This window comes from Neopsephotus bourkii, unplaced genomic scaffold (genome assembly GCF_033783945.1).
Source record: "Neopsephotus bourkii isolate Nb327-2 ecotype Australia unplaced genomic scaffold, CSIRO-AGI_Nbou_v1 NB_580, whole genome shotgun sequence".
NCBI lineage: Eukaryota > Metazoa > Chordata > Aves > Psittaciformes > Psittacidae > Neopsephotus > Neopsephotus bourkii.
Window position 1 is genome coordinate 339,398 of NW_026901081.1, and position 17,155 is coordinate 356,552.

Genomic DNA, 17,155 nt, shown 5'->3' on the forward strand with positions numbered 1-17,155 from the left:
CTTACTGACAATACTAATTCTGGGCTCTGATGTTATGCAGGATGGGGACTGCACACACCTCTCCTTGCTGTTCATCAGTCCTGATTGTCCTGTTTCCAGCCACTTTTGTGCTTGACCGAAGCTCTAATTTAGAAGGGAGCAATTGGTTATGGATCAGTTGCTCCCTTCTAAATCCTGGATGTGGCGTTATGCTAAAGAGGATGTCTAGAAGAGGGGCTCCCAACCCTTCTGCAGTGCCTCAGGTCCTGGTGATTGTCAGGGTTCTGCCTCTTAGCCCTCTTGTACAGGGTTTAACTGCTGTGACACACTTGGTTTTCTTAGGTTGTGCTGTCAGGAACAGCAGAACCAAGCTGGTAAATGGTTTTCTTTAGCCCATCCTTTGTTGTCAGTCAAACTGAATGCCCAGTATTCTCTTTGTAATGGCTTGTCCACAGATAAACTCAGAGTCAACTCTGTGCCTGAGCAGCCAAAGGAAGAGAAGGAAGTAATCAAGCCTTCGGTTCCTGAAGCACAACCAGAGTCATCCCTTAATACTGTTGTAGAGAAGCCTGGCAAGAAAACAGAACCTGCTAGAAGTCAACAGAAGGACAAAAAAAGGTGGGTGACACCAATCAGGATCCCTAAAATGTGTTAACCCACTTGTTGATGGCTGCATGGAGCTGGTTGATCACACAGTGCTGGCTCACCTCCTGTTTCCAGCTTCTAAACTGCATTAAACCAGGCTAAAATTGTCTCCCTTAGAATTCTCTCCTAATATTTCTTTTCCATTTAGTGCTGTAGATGCCCTGGGGCCATTTATGCCATTGCACATGGAAGGTGCATGGTCCAGGTAGTATTCAGTGGTGGCTTTCCATGAGACAACCTCATGCTGTGAGGAGACTTAACATAGACCCTGCAGGCAATCTGGGGGGGCTGGCAGGAGCACCTGTACTGCAGGGAAGGTAGTATATTCCCAAACTTATATGTACACAGCTTCCAGCACACAAAGTTCTGCTTGTTGATTTCCATAGCTCATGTAGTGCTGCTTTCAATGTCGCTGGTTTACTTTGGGCTGAGACTCCAAGTCAATTTGAAGTTGAGCCCTTTGTGTTTCATCCAACCCAAACTGACAGAGACAAAAAATCATTACAGGCTGATGGCTCTCTGGTGGCCTATGAGTAATTAATTGGTGGTCTCAATCTGTTTCTAACTAAATAGGTAAGCACATCACCACCCAGCCCACCATCACAGCTAGTGCTCACTGGTCTTCTTATTGCTAGTCTTAGTCAAGAAGCCAAGGGCCTGGAAAGCTGCGTGTTGGCAGTGGGATGTTGGGAAGGCCACTTGGGCTGTCCCAGCTCTAGGAGGCTACGTGGGCCTTTAGCCTCCAGGCTTGTTAGTCTGACATGTCTTGCCAACATTCAAAAGAAAGAAGCTCTTTTATTTTTCCAGTAGTCTTTAAAAATGGCTCCAGGATTCTGAGACACTACCTCATAGTCAGTCAGTGGCAAGCAGGCTGTCAAAAGAGCTTCTGAGAGATGCTGTTGGGGACATTAGTGTTTGGGAGCCTCAGCTTAAGAGACAAGATCAGAAAGGCTCTTTTGCCAGGGTGCTGTGGCCAAGCTAGGTGAGGTACTGGGCAAAACGTGGGGCTAAAGAAATCCCTCTTGTTTTGGAGAACTGGGTATGGGGGAAAGGCTTCAAAATGCTCCTGCACCTATGCCTGATTGTATAGGTGAGTATTCTTCAGTGTATGTGATGGTTTTAAGAGGTAGAGAGGTATTTGACGTCCTTGCTAGCAGTACTTCTATCGGACACATGCTCATCTAAACACACGTGGTGCTTTCATGCACACACAAGGGATAACACATATTCATTACTCTTTTTCCTTTCTTGTTGTGGCAGTAAAATGAAGAGGGTGGACAAGTCCGATGATGAGGAAGAAAGAGAACCTGAAAATGTAAAGAAGAAAAGGAAGCGAATCAAACAGCTTCAGTCTGACAGCAGTGATGAGGAAGGTAAAAAAGATGCAGAAACAACCAGGCATGGAGGTCAGGAGGCTGATTTTGACAGTATTACTATCTAAAGCTGTTGGTTAGTGATTGAGGACTTGTAGTTTAGAGGACTGAAGGGTTTCCTCTTAGACTCTAAGTGTTCAGGACTTAGAGGATTGCAGTTTCAAGGACTAAAGACCGTGCAAATGGCTGTAGCTTGAGCTCTCTTGTTTATCTTGCCCTGCAAGCACTTGGGCATAGAGTTGAGATGCTGCAGTCATTCAGTCTTTGTTTTAGCTGAGCTCAGATCTGGCTGTCTCCTCACCAAGTGTGCTGCCAGTCACACTGACGTGTGGGAAGGAGATTCTCAAATCTCTTGTGAAAGAGAGCATGCCTTCCAGAGCTGTTGGACTGGTCATAACCAGTTTATCTGGTGAATAAACACTCACAAAGTGACCTCCCCCCTTCCCAGGGTCATTTTTAGTATCTTTATTCTGTCTGTTTATAGAAATGGGTTGGAAGAGAGCGTTGGAAGCGAGGCATCCAAAAAAGCAAGATAATAGAGAAACTGGAGGCAAAGCAGTTGAGCCATATCCGATGCGACTCCGCGTCTCCTCGGTGGCTCTTGGCTTTGAGAGGAGGAGGGTGCCCAGAACGTCGCAAGATTTGGGTTTATAATGAGGAACAGCAGGGCTGGATTCCAAAGAATTTGGATAATTGAGGTGACAAATGCCGTTCAATACAGATAACTGGAAAAGAAGTTGGGATCGAGCTGGCGAGTATGTGTGAAATGGAGCACTCATCCAGCAAACTGATCAGGAAAAGAATTTGGGGATCATTACAGGCAAATAATTGAAACCACCAGTTTGGTGTACAGCTTCCAGTCAAAAATAGGTGCAACATGAAATAGGTTGTGTTAGTGAGGAGGTGACTCCAGCTGAAGCTGTTTGCTTATTCGGTGTGGCTACCAGATGAGAAACAACCATGGAATGAAGAGAATCTGCAATACAAATTAGAGAGGTGAATACTGTTGGATGTCATAGCAGTCTCCATGCCACCTTAGGCCTATTTTCATGGGTTCTTTGCTGCCCAGCCTAATTTCAAGTGATCTCTGTCATCAGGCATCCATCACTGCCCGGGCTATCCCACAGGATGATAAATCTCTCGGGAAGCTGTTCTTCATGATTAGCCTTAATTTCATCACATTCCTGTGTGCAGCTCCTTGTTTGGCCATGAAAAAAGTATATATGCCCACAGTCTTTGGTATTTATTTCTTTAAATGTTTGTAAGCTATTATCCAGTCTTTCCATTTACTCATCACTCAGCCTCCTGACAAGCTGTGGTGTTTAGCTCTGAAGAGGGAAGATTGAAATCAGCTCCTTTGGCCACTGAAAGGACCGCTTCTTGCTGGGCTGGAATCTCTCACTAGCAGGAGTGGGCAGAAATGAGGCTGTGTTGCAGGCGTGCAGGAGGGCTCTTTGAATCATGGGATCCCTGGGTTGGGTTGAAGGGACCTTAAAGCTCCTCCAGCCCCAACCCCTGCCACAGGCAGGGACCCCTTCCACTGGAGCAGCTTGCTCCAAGCCCCTGTGTCCAACCTGGCCTTGAACACTGCCAGGGATGGGGCAGCCACAGCTTCTCTGGGCACCCTGTGCCAGTGCCTCAGCACCCTCACAGGGAAGAGCTTCTGCCTAAGAGCTCATGTCAATCTACCTAGTCTAATATGATAATACCTGATTCTAATCTTGAAGTGCAAAGGCTTCTTGGTTCAGTGTTCCTTATGCTGCTGTGAGATGGGGACTTTCTGCCTCCTGTGTTGATGGCAGTGGTCTGAGCACACAGCAAGCCCAGAGGTGAGCACAGTCTGCTTTACTTATCTTCTCTCTAGCTCCTGGGACTAAAAGCAGTGCTTTATGACTGTTCTGAATTGAGGAGCTCTTTCTGTAGAACCATAGAATCTCAGGTTGAAAGACACCTCGAGGATCATCTGGTCCAACCTTTCTAGGCAAAGCATGACCTGTAGAGAATACTGCAAACTCCTTGCTGCATATCCACTTTTGGATATTAGAGCTCTTGTCTCTTGTTGAATATTCACCTTTAGCATGTGCTGAAGTTAATACCTTTGGATGTGGTGCCATCTGCTTTACTACATCCCAAGGTTTGCTCCAAAGCCTGTGTATGTACTCCTACCTGAGTGCCTGCAGTAGGTCTGTTTAGTTGTTGTGCCTTGTTTCATTTGTGCACTTAAGTGTGAGTTAACTGGATTTGTGATTAGAAGCCATCAGTCTGGTCCTCTGGTCAGGTTGGGAGCCTGTGTGTCTTACTGACCTCATTCAGAGTAGCTTTAGGCATTGAGAACAGGACAAGTAAGGCCATTCACTCAGTCATTTGATTGGCTTTTGATTTGCTCCTGTTTAACCTGGAGATGCAGGCAGAAGGTTTGACTTTCCATTTGGAGAGCTGCTCTTGCTCCTCCTGCATCATACCTAGTCCTCTTTGTTCTCTCCATTATGTGGAGCTTTGTGTTGTGTATTAGAATTGGAAATGTATGCAAATTATAGCTTAGACGTACAAATCTGTGTATTATTGATTAGCTTAGTGCTATTCCCTTTTAAAAGGGAAAGATGGGAATCAAGAGAGCTTCTCTGTTCTTCCTTTTCAAGCTAATGGCTATTTAAGCCACCCTGATGAGGTCCGTGTTCAGCCCTTTGGTTCTGCTGCTTGCCCTTCTAAATCCAACTGGATGAAAGGAGATAGAGTTGGGTTCTTTGAAATACTCATGTAGAATCCAAACTGATAATATTCCATTCAGTGTTCAAATATAAGGATGTAAGTAGCAAATAATTACATATAAATATATATAGCAGCTGGGATTTAAGAGCTTTTATCCTTGGGAAGGTTGGAGCAGGTTTCTCCAGAGAGCAGGGTCAATTTTAATCAGCATCAATGAGGAAAATGGGGCCTGGAGTGACATTGTTCCACGCTGCATCCCAGTGGGAGCAGGGAGGAAGGCACCATATGCTGCGCAGCATTTGGGTATCGCTGCCGGACAGGGCACGGTGCATCCACCACCTGCATGAGCACCCCCCAGATGATCAAGGGGTGAGTTTTAAATATGCAAGATGCAATATGGGAAGCTGCACCCCCAGGGTGGGAGCAAAGGCCGAGAGTGTGGCTGCTGCTGCTGCTAACCTGGCTGACCTCCACTGGAAGCAGAGGAGGAGGAGGAGGCACGGCCTTAGGCAGGCGTGCAGCTGCAGATAGGTGATGCTTGTCTATAGCCACTGCTGTGACTGAACTGTGTTCAGATAGGGCTCTACCTGTGAAACTACGAGTAAGAACACTGCCCCTTTTCAGGAAGATTTAGCCCCATCTTGTGGGTTTGAAACAACTGGTGATCAAATGCTGCGAGGGCTGGAGCAGCTCTGCTCTGGAGCCAGGCTGAGAGAGCTGGGCTGGGGCAGCCTGGAGAAGAGAAGGCTCCTGAAGGGGAGACCTGAGAGCAGCTCCAGTGCCTAAAGGGGCTGCAGGAAAGCTGGAGAGGGGCTTGGGACAAGGGCCTGTAGGGACAGGCCAAGGGGAATGGCTTGAACCTGCCCGAGGGGAGACTGAGCTGAGCTCTTAGGCAGAAGCTCTTCCCTGTGAGGGTGCTGAGGCGCTGGCACAGGGTGCCCAGAGAAGCTGTGGCTGCCCCATCCCTGGCAGTGCTGAAGGCCAGGTTGGACACAGGGGCTTGGAGCAAGCTGCTCCAGTGGAAGGGGTCCCTGCCTGTGGCTTTAAGGAGGAGCTTTAAGCTCCCTTCCAACACGAACCAGCCTGGGATTCCATGGTGTGAAGCACTGTACGGCTGTATTTATATCAGGGCAGGTCTTTTGCATCGTTCTATATTAGTCTGCTCTTTACATACTGAATATAGCCCAAAATAAGCTCTTCTTACACGGGTGTCAGCACATTGTACCGAGTTGGATATACAGAGAGGGCATAAGGCACAATCCTCCCCATTTAAATGATTTTTTCATTAAAAAGTTATATTAGTATGAGGGTGCCTTAGTCACTGCAGGTTGTTTTGCTTCCAGTGCCAGAATAAACTACACAAGTGTGTCCACAGAGGACAGGAGGGTTTGGCAGCTCCAGCTAGACCAACACAGGCAGCGTTTCACGGTGTTGACAAGTGTTTTACAGCCACTTTGGAGGGTGATTTCAGTGGCACTGTAACCTCCACACTCGCTCTGTTTCACAGAGCAGCAGCACTAAAGCTTCTCACAGGGGTTTTTTTCCAGGCAGGGTCAGAGCAGGCTGAACAAAGCCAGGATTTACATCTTTGGGACATCCAATTGCCCAACTTGTATCCATTTCATGCAGCTGTTGCCCTTGAGTAAACTGTGGGCAGCAGCTAGAGGTTGACTCAGGAGTTAGCACATGTCAGAGGGCTGTGTTGGCTAGGAGAGGATAATAAAGGGATAGAGAAGCAGCTTGGTGGTAGTCCGAAACACTCTGACGTGGGGAGAAGGTGCCTTCTGCCTGCCAAAAGCTGGGGTGGGCTTGTTTGAAGGAGGCTGAAAACAAAGCCTGAATCTGCCCCCAGTGAGCTGACACACTGCAGGTACCTTCAGCAGCCTCTGCTTGTGTTCAGCAGGCTGCTTTGCACCCCTTTTTAGCCTGCTTTCAGAGTGGTGTGGCTGGCTGAGCAGCAGGTTTGGTGCAGTGCAATGTATGCTCTTCCCAGCCTCCAGTTGCTGTGAGCCTGCTAAATACTGGGAATTCTGAGTTCCCTGCAGCTCCCGGGCTGCAATTCCTGCCTGCTCCAGCAGTTAACACCTTCGAGCTGATCCCTTGTTTGGTGTTTTATCCTCGCACAGCTGCCAGCCCCAGCTCTCTGGAGCAAGGTGGAATACCGAGTCATGTTATCCCTCTCTGTTTGCATTTCTGTGCCTTGCTTACTGAAGTAGTTATGAGGCTGAGCCCTTGTTTGAAGAATGTCATTTATTATTTAGCCTTGGCAGCCAAGCACTGTTTCACTTGAGCCCTTCTTAACCTCTGAAGGTCACTTGGCCCTTTGCCTGGCCAACAGTCATAACTCTTAACACTGACCTAATCGCCTGGGACAGCCACGGATCCAGAATTCCTGTTACAACAACGGGATGAATGCAGGGCTGCAGCCAGTGGAGCTGGGAGCAGAAGCCAAGCAGGCACCCTGACCTCCCAGCCAGCCACATCGGTGCTGTGCTTAAGCAATAGGTCAGATGAGGAGTTTCTTCCCCCCCCCGCCCCATTCTTAGCTCTGCCCCACACTTGAGGACCTCCATGGCAGTGTTTCTCCCTTTGATTTGGAGAGGATTCCTTAAAGCCACTGTGCTGCATGGTGCAAGGTGCTGCTCCTTGCCCTGCACTGGTTTTGCTTCCCCATGAGGGCTCTGTCCTCCTGCCAGCCCCACAGAAGAATGACCCTGACTTTCCCCTTTGTGAGCCTCTCTAAGGCTCTGTTTGACGTTGCTGGTAGAAGCTCCAGACCTGGTTTTGCTCTTCATGAAGTGGCCTTGACTATTTCAGCCACTTTTGGCATTAAAATGATTCCACTCTGTCCTTGCACCTAGAGGAGAGCACAGATGACGGCACAGGAGAGAATGGGCTTAGTTTTTTGGGGTGGTTTGGTTGCCAACAAAAGGTTGAGGTTTTTCTTGGTGATCTTTTAGGATGGGTGATGCTATTATTACACTTGGATTAAGGTAGCTCCAAGCTAATAACATGGATTGTTTTGGAATGTGTAGCACCATCAGTAACTGTTCTAGTGATGGGGGAGAGGTAGAGAAACTGAAGTCAGCCAGTGACTGGGAATATGTGGCCTTAAACCCTGACTCCATCAATCACTAAATGAGTTCCAGTCCATCTTTTCAACGAGCAAGTGAAATACATGGCTAAAACCTGCCAGTTTCTGGGCTTATTTTTAAGGTTTCATTTAGAGGGATGGATTTTTGGCTTACCAAAATCCCAAATGCACTTCTCCCATCCTATCCCCCCTTCCTTCCTTTGGGAGCTGCAGCACATGGCACTGGGGGAGCCATCTGGCTGGGGACTGATCACTCCAGACAAGTTGTCCTGACTTGAATTAAACAAACCTGAGGGAGAACTTGTAAACCTTGATCTAAATATAAGTTACAAGCAGTTGCTCAGAGTTAAATGGTATTAGTTAAGACAGAGGGGTAGCATTAGCCCTGGGTGTGATCACAATGTTCATCTTCTTAGCAGGTATCCCACCATCTCCTACACCTGAGGAAGAGAAAGCTCCATCTCCACCTCCCGTACCTGCCCTAAAAACTGAACTGGAGCCTGCATCCACAGAGGTAAGAGCATGTTAGTGATGAGCTTCTGGTTTGATCTGACTCGATGGGCATTTCCCAAGCACTTTTAAGATGCTGAAGGGGAAGTCCTGTTTCCCTTTCAAGCCCATCACATCATCCTGCTTGAAAGAATACATCACATTCACCAGTTCATTCATTTTCTCACTGTTATTTAAACTCTGACTTTTCTGTTGTCATAGGCAGGTTTCTATTTGCTTCTCTTTTCCCCTCCTAACAGTTCTATGAATTGTGGCTCATATTTCAACACTTTTCCCTCTGAATCTTGGCCTTGGGAGCCAGGGCAGGGCCAGAAATGAAACCAGAGACTCTTGGTATCCAACCTTGTATCACAGGAAAGCTGCTGCGTAAGGGGGTGGGCTGGAGTTGGCAAGAAGTTAACCTCGAAGCAGAGAAAATCCATGTAGGTTTACTGAGGGTGCAACTGCGTCACATCAGTTGTGGTGGCTTGCACAGCTTGTTGCTTCCTCATTCCTCAGGGGTTTGATGGGACAACCCTGGTGCCACCTTCCCATATAACTAAACACGTTTCAAGCTGTCACATGGCTCAGAAGAGGAACGTCCCCCTGTGCTGTCACAAGGGAAAGCTTGAGGTCTCATTTCACTTGTGTTTCCTCCCTCTGACATTTGTCCTGGTGGGATGGAGGGAATTGTGGCATCATGAAAAGTGAGACTGGGATATCCAGGGAAGAGACAGGTTTAGTTCTCAACTCATGCTCAGCTTCATGAGGGACACCACATTGCACACCCAGGACTGATGCTGTTCTGATCTGTGTGTGGGGCTTTAACTCTGGATTTCACAATACCTCAATGTCCCTCAGGTTTCAGCTGGAGGGAGGAAGAGGAAACGGAAGCGTGTGCTGAAATCCAAGATGTTCATTGATGATGAGGAAGGCTGCATGGGTAAGCTCTCTTCTACACCTCAGTGGAACTATACTGAAGATGTGCTGAAGATGTTTAAAGGCCAGCATCCCCCAGGCTCAGAAAGAGGTTCACAAAATCACTTTGCTGTTCCACTTCAACCTCATGCTGCAAGATAGAGATAACTGCCCTTTTGGTGAAGGCCTGCACAGGGAGTTGTGGAGCTGGAGCTGAATCCTGACTCTTTTTTGATTACCAAGAGCATATATCAAAAAGAGTGTGAGCAGCAGTCGAGAGAGGGGATTCTCCCCTTTTGCTGCGCTCTGGGGAGACCCCCTCTCTGCAGGCCTGATCCAGCTCTGGGGCAGCAGCACAAGAGGGACGTGGAGCTGCTGGAGGAAGTCCAGAGGAGGCCATGGAGCTGCTGTGAGGGCTGGAGCAGCTCTGCTCTGGAGCCAGGCTGAGAGAGCTGGGCTGGGGCAGCCTGGAGAAGAGAAGGCTCCTGAAGGGGAGACCTTAGAGCAGCTCCAGTGCCTAAAGGGGCTGCAGGAAAGCTGGAGAGGGGCTTGGGACAAGGGCCTGTAGGGCCAGGCCAAGGGGAATGGCTTGAACCTGCCCGAGGGGAGACTGAGCTGAGCTCTTAGGCAGAAGCTCTTCCCTGTGAGGGTGCTGAGGCGCTGGCACAGGGTGCCCAGAGAAGCTGTGGCTGCCCCATCCCTGGCAGTGCTGAAGGCCAGGTTGGACACAGGAGCTTGGAGCAAGCTGCTCCAGTGGAAAGGGGTCCCTGCCTGTGGCAGGGGCTGGAGCAGGAGGAGCTGTAAGGTCTCTTCCAACCCAAAGCATTCCATGATGCTGGGGATGGACTCTTCATTAGGGACTGTAGTGATAGGACAAGGGGTAATGGGTTAAAACTTAAACAGGGGAAGTTTCGATTGGATATAAGGAGGAAATTCTTTCCTGTTCGGGTGCTGAGGCACTGGAATGGGTTGCCCAGGGAGGTTGTGAATGCTCCATCCCTGGCAGTGTTCAAGGCCAGGTTGGACGAGGCCTTGGGTGAGGTGTCCCTGTCCATGGCAGGGGGTTGGAACTTGATGATCTTAAGGTCCTTTCCAACCCTAACTATTCTATGATTCTATGATTCACAGTTTTTCTTTCAGTTCTTCTCCCTTCCCTCCTGCCACCATGAGCACCTCCTTCATTTGCTCTCCCTTCCAAAGCTACAAGCTTTTAAAGATGATGCAGGGAAAGGTCTAAGTTTTGGGGTAGATTTTGGCTGGGATCAGTTTGGTTTGATGATTTTGAGTATTTTTGGGGGGAGTGGGGTGGGTTTTATGTTTGCTTTTATTCTCCTCATTTGGGGATAAATCCAAAGCTGTGCAGCAGACCTTGGTTATATGTTAATATAAACGTTAAGTATCCCAGATAAGAGTAAGTTGGAGCTTAAATCCTTGAGAGGGTTTCTGTTTCTGATAAGGGCAGCTCTGCTTTCAGGAGGGAAGAGACCCTCTACACAAGTACTGAGAGCCAAAGGCTTTGAATTCCAGCCCAACTGGACCCTGCTTCCTCCTGTGTCCAGGGGAAAGCTGTGCATCACCCCTGTGCTTTCCTCCTCTGTGTCCTGACACTGAAGCAGAGCTGCAGGAGTTCAAAGTCTATTATTTAAAGGCTAAAAAACATTAAGAGGGTGGAATGTGTTTTTGTCAGCTGAATTGTATGGGATGCTTCATATTCTCCAGCCTTGCCGATGTCAAGGGAGCTCAGCCAGTCCTAGGAGAAGATCTGTTGCTGTCACACAGGTTTGTCATTGTGCATGAGCATAGAAAGGCACAGACTTGCTTGGCCCAGGTTTGGAGCTGCCTGGACCTGAGTCAGCTTGTGTCTGTCTGCACCTATCAGTGTAGTTGTATCTTCTGTTTCCTATTAACTTTGTGGGTCTCCTTTAAAGAAACACTATGTTGGTAAGTGAAGTCTCAAATCCTGGAGTTGTGTCCAAGAATTGGCCTTGCACAAAGCTATTGAGTGCTTTGGCTGGTTGTGTTATGGGGTGTTTTGCTCTCCCATCCCAGATAAAACCATTAAAACACTTGGAAGGAAAATAGAAAGCATTATCTGAGGAGTGGAGTTGATGGAGCTCTGTATTCAGGGCTTGCAGGAATGACTGTTCCGGGTTCAGCTTCCAGCAAGGAGTGCTCCTCTCTTTCTTTCCAGCCTTTCCCAAACGTACCAGTGCTGGGAATACCGCCTGCCTTTCCCTTCTTCTCATTCCCAAGTTGTTTAACAGTCTCTTGTGAAATCCAGACCTTTAGTTTTACAGTCCTATCCACTACCATTATCTGAGAAGGGAAATGCAAGCCCTTGGTGTGCTTTGGGAGACAGATCCTCTGGGACAGAGGGGGTGGATGGAGCTGGGAAACTGAGGAAATGGGTAAGGAAGAGGGGTTGCTTTCCATACTAAAACCCTAGCAGTCTCCTGCATAGAACTTGCTGTCTGCTTCTTGTCCACTTTCTCTCCTCCCTTTCCATGCACAGGTCTAATCACTGGAAGGGTAAATACCTTGCAAATCTCCCAGGTTAAAGTAAATTGCTGTTATTCTTTGCAATATAGGGGGTTCTTTTCCCCCCTCTCCCTGCTGTCTTTCAAAACAAGGACTAGGTTCTAAGAGATGTTAAATCCTAACATTAGGATTAGGCTGTACTTGAAATTTCTCCATGGTTTGAAGAGATCATTTTCACAACATCTGCAATAGCAAGGAATTGGTGTCAAAAAGCAAAAGTAAGTTAGGGATTAGCCCTGAGGGGAATTGAGCAATTAAAGTGTCAGTGGGGTTAAGAACAGGACTTGTACCAAGTGGGACTCTATCAGTCGAATGTCTGCCCTTAGTATATAGCAAAGGGGAATTGCTGAGGGTTAAAGTGCTGCATTTTCTACCTTGCACTTCCTAAGGCTAGAAAGGATAGAATCACAGATTGGGTTGGGTTGGAATGGACCTTAAAGCTCCTCCATTCCCAACCCCCTGCCATGGGCAGGGACCCCTTCCACTGGAGCAGCTTGCTCCAAGCCCCTGTGTCCAACCTGGCCTTGAACACTGCCAGGGATGGGGCAGCCACAGCTTCTCTGGGCACCCTGTGCCAGCGCCTCAGCACCCTCACAGGGAAGAGCTTCTGCCTAAGAGCTCAGCTCAGTCTCCCCTCGGGCAGGTTCAAGCCATTCCCCTTGGCCTGGCCCTACAGGCCCTTGTCCCAAGCCCCTCTCCAGCTTTCCTGCAGCCCCTTTAGGCACTGGAGCTGCTCTAAGGTCTCCCCTTCAGGAGCCTTCTCTTCTCCAGGCTGCCCCAGCCCAGCTCTCTCAGCCTGGCTCCAGAGCAGAGCTGCTCCAGCCCTCGCAGCAGCTCCACGGCCTCCTCTGGGTTTGCTCCAACAGCTCCGCATCCCTCTTGTGCTGCTGCCCCCAGAGCTGAATGTAACAGCTGAAAGGCAGCATCTACATTTAAAAAGCAAAAAAACTGAGGTCTTACTATCCAGAAGCAACTCCATGGACTTGCAAATTGAAATATATATATATGTATATTGTAGGTAAATTTGTCTTATGGCACCAGTTTAAGTTAAGAACTCGTGTAGTTTGAGTTACCACTGATTTAGTGAGTCTGGCTCTGAGCTGAGCATCAATATCTGTCTGCATGCCCATATCTGCTGCAGATACAGAGTTGGACTTCAGCTGAGATGGCAGTGAGAGAAAGTTGATCTAAACTGTTATCTTGCAATTGGAGGGGATTCAGTGCACGCATTTGGACTTAGCAGTGATTACTGACAGGGGTGACAACATGATAACTTTATAAAGCTCAATAGTGGCCAGTGCAGTTAAAGCTGCTCACTGAAAACCCCCTTGCCTCTGAATGAGGGTTAGTTTGGGTTTGCAGTCCCTGTTTGAGCATCTGCTAAGGGTTTCATACCATTCCTCTTCCCAGTCTCTGGTTACGTAGAAAACCTGCTTTGATTTGATGCATTAATACAAGTGAAAGCCAGATTCCCAGAAGAAGGGAAGTTGGGACATCTGTTTAAAGGCATAGAGCTGCTAAAGAAAAATGGTTTGCTAGAGGAATCCCAGAGCACTGCTGGGAAAGCTGATACAACAACATTTACTAGTGTCTAACCGTGGCTTTCATCAGCAGAGCTGACTCCACTTTAATATCCGTGAGCCTTGCTTTATATCCCTTAGCTTTCCATCCCTGGATGCTGGCAGCAGTGAGCTGGCAATCCCCTTCAGAGCCCTTGATTTCACTCATGGGTTTGGGTTTATTGGGGTTTTGAAGGGATTTCTTTCTGGTTGCCCACCTTTGTAGAAAGAAGCTGCTCCCAAGGTTTTGTACTGCTTTATCTATGTTTGCTTCATGCTTCCCTGGCCATCTGAGGTGCTGGTGAGGGAATTCTGGGCCTGTCTTTGGGTTGTCCCATCTGGACTTCAGGGCAATCTGATTGTTATGGTCCCTGTGGAAATCAGGCCAACTCAGAATGGTGGTTTTTGACTATAAAATAGACATTCCATCATCTGATGCTGAACTATGGATTCTGCTCACGTGCAGATTCATCACTTTCTGATGGCTGCTTGTCAGTTGATGGTCCTCAGGAGAGTTGGGCCTTGCTTCTAAGAAGAGGGCAACACTTGAATAGATTTGGAAAGGGAACTGTTCTCCTGAGGGACCTTCCCACTGGGGAGCTTTGGGCTGTGGCTCTCGAAGGCCTGCATGTGGCATGTATGTGTGTGGTGACATCAAACCATTTGGAAAGAGCTGGATGACACTGGAAAAGAGAAGGCTCTGAAGGGGAGACCTGAGAGCAGCTCCAGTGCCTAAAGGGGCTGCAGGAAAGCTGGAGAGGGGCTTGGGACAAGGGCCTGTAGGGCCAGGCCAAGGGGAATGGCTTGAACCTGCCCGAGGGGAGACTGAGCTGAGCTCTTAGGCAGAAGCTCTTCCCTGTGAGGGTGCTGAGGCGCTGGCACAGGGTGCCCAGAGAAGCTGTGGCTGCCCCATCCCTGGCAGTGCTCAAGGCCAGGTTGGACACAGGGGCTTGGAGCAAGCTGCTCCAGTGGAAGGGGTCCCTGCAATGGCAGGGGTTGGGGCTGGAGGAGCTTTAAGGTTCCTTCTAATCCAGACCATTGCATGTTCTGTGATTAAAGCTCCTGAGTCATTAACCTGCCATCTCGCACTTAAGAAAGAGGGGAAGCGATTTGAGTCAGTGCATGCAAAGCCCATCCAGTCATCTGGATCTACTGCTTGACCTTGAGCAATGCACTGAATTCCTGTATCTGACACGTTCTCCTGGAGCCCCAAATGCTCATTTCCAGCAACGCTCGTTTCCTCCCCTGCAGCAGGGAGGTCTCTGCTCTCTGGTACGGAGGCTTAACCACCATCATCTGTTCTTGTCTCTTAACCAGTGACTGAGAAGGTTTATGAGAGCGAGTCCTGCACAGATAGTGATGATGACTTCAAGACCAAGCCACCAGCTGCACCCAAACAGCCTGTGCTGCCTCTGAAGAGAGAACCAAAGGAAGAAAGGAAGAATGTGAAGAAAGGAGCGGCTGGTGCCAGCAGAGCCAACAAACAGGCCTCCATCATGGGCTTTTTCCAGAAGAAATGAACTGGGTCTTTCTCCTGGTCCTTTTGGGACCGTTGCTCTTCTTGTGCAGCGTTCTGCAAGCTGCTGCATGGGAGGAGGACAACATGCAATCTTCACTTACGTAAGATATCTTGCTTACTGTGTAAGTAAGCCCTCTGGACTAGATTTGGTATGAGAGAAAAGCGTAATTCCTGACTGTAATAACTTGAATCCTCTTTATGGCATGTGGGAAGCACCAGTTAGAAGCAAAATCTAGAGGAACTCTTGAAAGACTCCCCATTTATCCCATTAAAATCTTTTTTAATATGGCCTTTTACCTGCTTGGTGCTGAGGCCTCTTCCACGGTGGAACAAAACAAAGAGTTGAGTTGTTGCATTCTTTTCCCCCTTCTTTTTACACCCCCAGTTCTCCAGATTGATGTAAATGGTCACATTGGTTTGAAGCTGTAACGTAACCGGTCTTGAGACATACACACAAATATTGAACATCTGCTTCAGCTTTAACTGAATGAAATGAACTTGATTTTCCCCCAAAGACTGGTAAATAGTTTTTGCTCTGCCTTTCATAATCTTTTTTTGGACAAAGCAGCCCATATAAAACTCTCTTACTCTTTTCTTCCTTGAACGCATCCTCTGTAAACTGCTCAGATGCCTAATTATAGACCCGGGACACTGTTGGTGCTCTGTGTCTGCAAAAACATCTCTGAGGCTTCCCACCCAACTGGCTCCGGAGTAATTTGGGGGAAGGCTTTGCTGTTATTGGGAAAGCAACTGTATCCTTAACCTTGGAAGTTAAGGAGTCAAAGGGAAGGGGGATCAGAGGGCACTGCTGATAACACCGCTCAGGTGTGTTGTCCATGAAGAATTCCTGCTTTTGGGTTTTGTAGGGTTTGGGTTGTCTGAACTGTGTTTTTCCAGGCATAATCTAGACACCAGGAGAGTTGTTTCCTAGGACATCTCGTCCTCTGTCTGCTGAGGGAAGTGTGTCACAGCAAATGGTGCTGAGGAACCAGTGACTGGAGATGAATAAAGCACTGCAGGCCACTAAATCAGAAATGAGGTGCCAGTTTGGATGCTTTCTGGTGCTAAATGTGGTAGATCCATAGAAAAGAGCAGGGTTCCCAGAGGTGGGTGCTGAGCATTTCTGAACCTGGGCCTTTGAGGACCCCAAATGGGTGACTGATGTCATCAGTGGTTGTTTCCAACACGTCTGGATATGTATGTACATCCTGGTTTATAAAGAGTTTGTGGTTGGCAGAAAGCTACCTAAAGCCTGAAGAGTGTCACCAAGGAAGAAATGTCTTCAGCCACCCCACTGCAATCCAATGTTTGGCCAGGAAAAGCTGTTTACAGTCACTCTGACCAGGAGATCAGGTTAGTGCCTCTGAATTTGAAAGCACACGCTCCTAATAGTGACCACCAGTTGCCTTGCTGGAAGTCACATCACCCTGTGCCATCAGGGCACGTGAGAGGATCTCCTTCAAACACCTACAAGCAGCAGTGTCTCTGTGTGCCTGTGGGTGTCCAGACTGGGGGGTTTCAGGTGCTTGACACATGGATCACTGCTTGACAGGGCTGTTTGAGGGCACCCTCAACCCCTTCCCCGTTAGAAACAGTAAGAACTTAAACTCTGGTCTTAAATTCTGGACCTTCTGAATTGGAGATGTGTAGGAAAAAGGCTGGGAAGATGAGGGAAGCCACAAATGACACGGTACTCCCAGCCACCCAAACACAGAGCCTGCTGCACAAGCTCAAAGAGGTTTCATGCTCTCAAGGTGTGTCAGCCTAAGTCAGCTCTCCAGGTTGGAGTGACGTGAGCAGCAGAGGTCCATGTGGAAAGAATGAGCCACCTTGTTCTGCCTTTTATGAAGGGAATTTAACTGTTAACCACACTGCTGCAGTGTTCCTGGGGTTTTTTTTTGCTGGAATGGAGGGTGTATTTTGAAAAGTAATAAGTAACAAACCCATTAAAGACATTTTTCTTTTGTTCTTGCTGTTTGTTAACTGTCCATTAATTCTTCACTCTGATTTCCAAGGGTTGCTGTGACATTTGTCTGCACGGCACAATGTCACTGGTGGAGTGGATACGATGTTCTTCCATCAAAGGCAGGGCTGGAAGCATTAAACTGGTTTATGGCATCTGAAATACGGGTGAGAATACCTCAAAATGCCAGGGTCTGTGTTGAATTTGGACCCTTTTTGTCTCATTCCCATGGCAGATGTTGGCAGGACGTGGTGTCCCCGTGCTCTTGCACCTCACCTCTACCAGGGTCTAGCTGGAGCTCGCTGCTCCACCCCACCTCCCTCTATAACCAGCTCAACGTCATAGGCGACTTCCTCAGGAAAATGACTT

The 17,155-nt window shown here is 48.2% G+C and overlaps 1 protein-coding gene across 2 annotated transcripts in view; it reads left to right on the plus strand.

Annotated features, from left to right (window-relative positions):
• POLD3 (DNA polymerase delta 3, accessory subunit) overlaps positions 1-16,794 on the plus strand; it is a 34,266-nt gene extending 17,472 nt beyond the window's left edge. Inside the window, exons 8-12 of one of the 2 annotated variants that reach the window (XM_061351341.1) lie at positions 435-597; positions 1,885-1,997; positions 8,220-8,314; positions 9,151-9,232; positions 14,622-16,794. In XM_061351341.1, coding sequence (XP_061207325.1) covers positions 435-597; positions 1,885-1,997; positions 8,220-8,314; positions 9,151-9,232; positions 14,622-14,824 — 656 coding nt within the window. In that variant the 3' untranslated portion in view covers positions 14,825-16,794. Of the gene's footprint in view, positions 1-434; positions 598-1,884; positions 1,998-8,216; positions 8,315-9,150; positions 9,233-14,621 lie in introns of both variants that reach the window. The other variant, XM_061351340.1, reaches the window with a different exon arrangement.
• The last annotated feature ends 361 nt before the right edge of the window (positions 16,795-17,155 follow it).